The sequence below is a fragment of the Adiantum capillus-veneris genome, chromosome 24 (assembly GCF_014529385.1).
Source record: "Adiantum capillus-veneris isolate H3 chromosome 24, ASM1452938v2, whole genome shotgun sequence".
Taxonomy (NCBI): Eukaryota; Viridiplantae; Streptophyta; class Polypodiopsida; order Polypodiales; family Pteridaceae; genus Adiantum; species Adiantum capillus-veneris.
The window spans coordinates 95,990,152-95,997,004 of record NC_140954.1 but is presented as its reverse complement, the minus strand read 5'-3'; the positions used below and the strand labels follow the sequence as shown (position 1 = coordinate 95,997,004).

The 6,853-nt window shown below is 48.2% G+C and overlaps 1 protein-coding gene across 1 annotated transcript in view; it reads right to left on the bottom strand.

The window, feature by feature from the left end:
• Positions 1-935: 935 nt before the first annotated feature.
• Positions 936-6,853, bottom strand: part of LOC147426815 (uncharacterized) — a 58,432-nt gene continuing 52,514 nt past the window's right edge. The window contains exons 2-3 of the mRNA XM_086498806.1: positions 1,731-2,174; positions 936-1,646 (exon numbers count right to left, since the gene is read on the bottom strand). Of these exons, the coding sequence (XP_086354932.1) occupies positions 1,462-1,646; positions 1,731-2,174 (629 nt within the window). The 3' untranslated portion in view covers positions 936-1,461. The remainder of the gene's footprint in view (positions 1,647-1,730; positions 2,175-6,853) is intronic.

Below are 6,853 nucleotides of genomic sequence, written 5' to 3'. Positions count from 1 at the left end.
TTCCATATCATGTTATTTCTGCGACACATATTCCTGATATAAATCTTGTTTAGAGCAGCCCTCACAACCAACCTGGAATTAAAGATAGCACTGGGTGGGGGTTGACATGGCAGGACACCAACCATTACATTTTTACCTCGTACACAATGGATACAATCCTTAAGACTGGAATTTCTACACAGTTCCTACTTCATATTGGCAATCATTATTTGCTACATATGAATAGTAAGAAATTTCCAGAGGGCGGTAACCTATAAGGTAGGTTTTGCACTCTGCAAGAGCATTCAAGCTACCTGCATTTGTCTGGTAAACCTCGGTACTATTTGACACAGGTAGGATCGACGGCAGAGGTTCAAGCACACGAATTTCGATGGAGGAATGGTGCGAAAAAAATGTCCAACGACCACAAACAATCTGAGACTCAAACCATCACCTCAAGGATAGAAAGCCCGGTGAGCTAACCACGCAAGCGCATTTGGTTTGTTGAAACCTATGTGAGTTCACAACATTACAAAGTTGGTCCCTGGTTTTAAAAATGAATACAAGTGCAATACAAGAAACTACCAAACAATGCAATACAAGTTTCAAGAGGTTTACGTCATCCATTGACTTAATGGATGCGGCCATCTCAATGAGAACAACACTTAAGAAAAGACATTGTATAAAACACCATTGGCAGTACAAGTGGACCACAGAATGGGTCTAACTCTATTGATGAGTTTTAGAAGAGAAAAAAGATTCACGCAAAACCAGCATGAAAAATCTTCAAAAGCTGCCATTCTACCAGATCAACCAAAAGCCAAATCAACATTTCTGTGCGCCTTGGCTTCAAACAGAATTTTGGCACCAACACTACCGAGTTTAAATCAAACTCCAAATCACACGCAGCTCGAATTCACATGACAAACTACTGGGTGTTTTCAAGGTACAATCCCTGGAAAAAGAATCTTTTTTCACCACCTTAAAGGAAACAAGCCTTTCAAATGTCACAATCTTAACAGAATTGTTTACCTGAATAACACTAAGGGGTACTATGGCTCAGGACAAAAAGCACAAAGGAGCCCCTTCTGTAACCCAAATTATTCTAACCTCAAGGGCCCTCATGGCTGTAAAATCATGTACAACTAATGACAGATTGCCAAGGGAGGCAGAACTAATACATTCCCATCAAGAAATGACAAAAGACAGGCAGCCATTCAAAGTCACTGTCAAAAGATGGGCCCCTGTTTGGACATGCTGAAGCTTAAATTCCACTACCAGCAGAAGCCATGGGTGAGCTCTTTTTTCAACACTTTCATCTGAGAATACCAATTGCTCCCATCTACAAGAGTTAAAAAATACGACAACAAAGCAAGAAAAGCTAACCCAGGAAGGTGGAAACTGACATCAGGAAAATGATATGAGCCCTTTCCATCCAGTAGAAGTAGTACTCCCCCTTCCAAGCTTCCTCTCTCTGCACACTTACGTTGATTCATTCTCAATTGCTGGAGACTTGAGCAACGAGTCAGCCCACACTTTCGCTTGATCCCAAGGAATATGTTTATAACACAATAATCCTGCACTGCCAATACAAATTGCAGCACAAAAGCCACTCAAAGCGAGCTTTCGTCTCCTTTGCCGTCTTCTTTTCCTCCTCTGTGCTATTTCTGTCATAAGTTCAAGGAAAACGGATTTGTCACATTACCTCATGAAACGCAGCATCACAAGTTGTTCCATTTCTCTTGATTTACCTGTCACTTCCTGATTCCTCTGGGACATTTCCCGATTGACAAGTTCCAAATACTGCAGCTTATCCCACAATCTAGAGATTTCCCGATTCTTGACTCCCAAAACAAGTTCAAGTTCCTCCTCTTTTTCAGCTCGAGCAACTGCACGAGCTATAGCCTCTCCAACAAGCCTAGCAACCACTAACTCTTGATCCAAGACTTCAGCGGCAGAGTCACTTTGACTTCCCAAAAGATCATCGATCTCAAAAGGGAGGGATACACCTGCTGTCACATACCACTTTGCCGTATCCTTCCAATGCTTTTGCCACAGCACAACATTTTCTTCTGCTTTTATCCGCTTTGCCATCTCCTCTTCCAATCTTGATGATGCTGTCCTTGCACTCCATCCTCCGAGGCACCTTCCAGACTTCGTGCTAGTTGAGTAAACATCTTCGTCACTTGCAGATTCTAGATACAAGCCGGATCAATCAGCTAGACAGTTCTAAAACTAAACTCTCTAAACTATTAAGGCACTCAATATCTGAAATCTTTTACCATGCTTACACTAAAAGAAGAACGTTAATACCCTATTTCACTAATTAACAGAAATAAAAACAAAACTATATAAAAAGCAGAAAGAACAAAATGATCCTCCACATAAAACTTTTGGTATGCCGTGGGCCAGTGGCAATAGCAAGTGATGATGAAGTAGATGGAATACCCTTTGTACAAGCGCAGCCAACATGACGAAGTGAGTCCAAGTGACCCTCCTCAAACAGCAGAGATAGCAAAACAGAAAAGTACAAGTAGCAAAAAACAGGAAGTAGGCCTAACTTTCTGGACCATCATCTGTAGTGGGATCACGGAGCACACTTGGCATGTGTGGAGAAGAGATAGCTTGGGTATGGACTCTTGAGTCCAATGATGGGCCACATAGCCATCGCGTTACTAGGAGGCAGTGGACTGTCATGTGTGTAGCACGACAAACCACACATCTTGTTGTGTTTGGTCACTCTCCCGTTATCTGTGAACAGGCCAAGACCATTGTATATACAGGACTCCTATCATTAGGTGGTAACTTCTTTTCAAAATGCTCCTATGCTACACAGCTGCTTGCTAGAGAGGTTTTATGAGAAGTTACCGCATCTCCCAACGAGGGAAGTTTCTGGAGAGTGAAAAATAAGGATTTTAAATTTTGCGTTTGTGATTCACCATATACCAAACATTCCTTCTGAATCAAGAGAGACTCAACTTAAGATGCCAAACCCACCTTGAGATAGAGCAACACAAGCTTACAAGTTCTCAGCAAAAGAGGAGAGAGCAGGAGGTTAGAGGAACTGGAGAGAGAGAGAGAGAGAGAGAGAGAGAGAGAGAGAGAGAGAGAGAGAGAGAGAAAGAAAGAAAGAAAGAAAGAAAGATTTTTAACATCTATGTCAGGCCGAAATCGGCCTATGAGACAAATCAAATGTACATGGTGTGTATGTCATCCGTCTATCGGAAAGACAAATGAGTGAATGAAACAAAACTGATACAAAACTGAACTGAATGTAGGTAGTGGAGTATCTGAGGAGGGATGGAGTTCTATCTCTAGGGGTGTATGCATGTCTATATGCTCAAGGTAGTACAATCATGAGAGTGCATCAAGCTATCTAGCTCCATCCTGTACTAATGGGGGGATGTAAGATGTGGTACATGGGCGGGTCTGGTGCCAAGGCTACCCGGATGAAGGCTGTCGGGTCGGCCCTCATCTGAGCCACTCGCTCCTCAGTGGCACGGCGCTCCCGGGCTCGGATCTCCTCGATCTGTCGGTGGTGGGAGCTCGCACCCCTGTAGCCTGTGACTCGTGGTCGTCGTCTAGCTCGGTTCACCTCCGCCTGTGGGAGTGTCACTCCCCTCTGAGTGTCTGGTGAGGGAGGGGCGGAAATCCTCTGAAAGAAGTCTGTGAGCTGCGATTGTCTCCCCTCTGTCTGTGTAGCTGTGTGTGGCTGTAGTAGTGTCTCCCGATGGCTCTGTATCTCTAGTAAGAAACGTCCGAGCTGTCTCTGATCTCGAGATTCCATGATCTCTCGGAGAGTGGGCTGTCCTCTGAATAAGGCCTCATACCTGCCTCTGATCTCAGTGTATGTTCTGCATCTACATACAAAGTGCTCCTCACTCTCCACCTCCTCTGTGCAGGCTCTGCAGATCTCTCGAGATTCCATGATCTCTCGGAGAGTGGGCTGTCCTCTGAATAAGGCCTCATACCTGCCTCTGATCTCAGTGTATGTTCTGCATCTACATACAAAGTGCTCCTCACTCTCCACCTCCTCTGTGCAGGCTCTGCAGATTCGCTCCTCCCTGGGAACACCAGTATGTCTCCCGATCTCAATCTCTAACCTGTGTGAAGCCACTCTCAGCTGACCAATCGCCACCCGTGAGCTATGTGGCATATATGTGTCCATGTAGCGTGGTCTCTGTATGAACCCCCCAGACAATATGGTGAGAAACTGGTCTCTGTAATCTGACATCCTCGTCCCCAAGCCAGGTGCCTCCCAGACTCTCTTAGTGTATAGGTGCCACAGATCCTGTCTCAATACCAAGTTCCTCTCACTGCGAGAGAGGTGAACATATGGTGAATGGGGGTCGTACTGGAATGGTGGTAGGCTCTCCATGTCAAGACCGTGTCCCTCAAACCATGCTCTGACCTGTGAGTACCATGCTCTCTCATGCCCATTCTCTGATAGCTGTATAGTTGCCTCAAATGCTCTACGGGTAAGTCTGTCAAGAGGTAGCTCTCTCATCCTCTGGATGAAGCAAACTGTCTGGAATAGTGCCTCTACAACCATAGGTGGTGTGGCGAGCTCGGCTCTAATAATGTCATGTGGCACTGTCTTCTTGCTGCGGAGCAAGCGTGAGATCATACATACCTGTGGTCTCTCAAGCTGTGTCCACTAGTCAACTGTCAATCCTGGTGCCCATACCGCCGCCGAGTACATCAAGGCCGGGGTGACTAAGGTGTCGAAAAGCCACCCCTTCGTGCGGGGCTCCTGAAAGTGTGCCTGGTGGCATCTCCGCTCTAGCATGGCCAGAGCTGCATATCCTCGGGTGAGCCTGTCAACAGCAGCCTGCCTCATAGTGAAGGGTCCTGGTAGGCTGGTGAACGTGATGCCAAGGTAGACATAGGAGGTGACTACATCAACCTGTCCTCCTGCTGCTGTGAAGGTGGCAGCGCTCCTCACTGCACTGGATGTGTGAAAGATCATAACCTTGGTTTTGCCAAGGTTCACAGTCAACCCCCTGTGTGTGCTGAATTCGTCCAAGGCCTCAAGATGGCGTTGCAAGCCCTCGGGTGACTCTGAAATCAACACAATATCATCAGCATATAACATGATGTGGACCGGAGTACCTGCCAAGTCGCTCCCCTCTCCCCCTGCTCGCAGTATGTAGTCGGAGATCTTGTCGATGTAGAGCCCAAAGAGTGTCGGGGAGAGTGGGCATCCTTGCTTAGCACCAATGGTGCTAGCAATGGTCTCTGAAAACCCGCCTGGGCAACGAACCCGACCCGTCACCCTCTCATAGAGAGCATATATGGCCCAAATCATCTCTGTTGGTACCCCAATGCTGTGAAGGCGCTGGAAGAGTCTCTCGCGTGGGACTGTGTCAAAGGCCTTGCGGAAGTCCACAAAGCAGCAGTAAAGCCTCTTCTTCCGCGCCTTTGCCCCATCAATGAGGCAGCGCAGAACGAAGATGTGGTCAGTGGTGGAGAAAGCTCGTCTGAAACCTGCCTGGCCTGGAGCTCGTAAGCCCTCGATCTCTGCGTAGCAGCTGAGCTGTGCCTCAAGTACTGCTCCATATAGCTTGGCCATCGTGTGGCCAATCATGATAGTCCTGTAGTTCCCTGGGTTCAGGGTGTCGCCAGATTTGTGGATAGGCACTATGGTGTGTTGTGTCCACTCCTCTGGGAAGCCCTCCCCTATAGCCCGGTTGAAGACATGTGCAATCAGCGGGGCTATAGTGGAGGCCGCATAAATGATGTGCTCACTCTGTAATCCAGTATGGTCAGCTGATCGTCTGTGCTGCATGCGGCGTATGGCCCTCTCTACCATCTCTGCTGTAAAGGAGGAGCACGTGGGGCGTGGCTCGTGTGGCTGTGGGATAGGAGGCTGCCCTGGCACCTCATATAGTCGCTCTGCATAGTCATGCCATATCTTGGGTCCTCAATAGCTGTAGTCGGACGTGGCTCGCGCAGGGTGCGCCATGCCATCGCGCTATCCATGCTCATGAATAGGCGGTATAGCTCAAGCTCCTGTGCCTCTTCGAATGCTCGCCGCTTTTGGCGTGTCAGCGTCTTCATATGCCGTCTGGCCTCTCTCTCTGTGATCTCTCCTAAGGCTCGCTATGCACGGAGGCGTCGGTATAGCTCTCTGCACTCATCATCATACCAGCGGTTCTGAGGCATAGTCCCGGGTGGGGGAGTGCGTCCTGTGTGGGTGGTGTGTGGAAAAGAGCTAATAGCTGAAGTGTGGAGAACGGAAGAGATATGTGATGTGAGAACTGAGAGTGGTGTGGATGGGTGGAGGAGGCATAGGCCATGTTCGACCTTGGCCGAGTAAAGAGAGGCTAGCTCATGTGTGAAATGGATGGTGGTGTGTGGAGTGTGTGTTGTGGAGCTATGTGGGGTGGTATCTCCGGTGATGGAGAAAGAGAGGTATGTGTGGTCGGCTCCGATGGGTATGGGTGGAATGGTGAAGGATGTGATAAGGTGTGTAGCCTCCCTGGGTCCCAGAATCTAGTCGACTGTACTCCCTCCTCCTTCTGCAACTCCATGTGGCATACAAGTCAGGCCCCCTGAGGTGGGCCACTGGACCATCCCGTTATAAATAACGAGACGATGCTGGGAGCCAAGTCGAAGTAGATGTCGTCCGTAGGCTGTGACTGGAGCTCTGTCTGCTGTATCTCTCATAGTAGCCTCCTCATCTAGAGTGTGTAGTGCCTCTGGGTCCTCATGGTCATATGCCTCACACTGCTCACTGCACGTACGAGCATTGAAGTCTCCCATAAGGAAGACTTCACCCAGTGTGGAGTACTCCATAATCTCCTCCGTGAGGCATGCGTACGGTGACTCCTGCTCAATAGGGGCGAATCTGGAGCCTGTGGGAGCAAAGTAG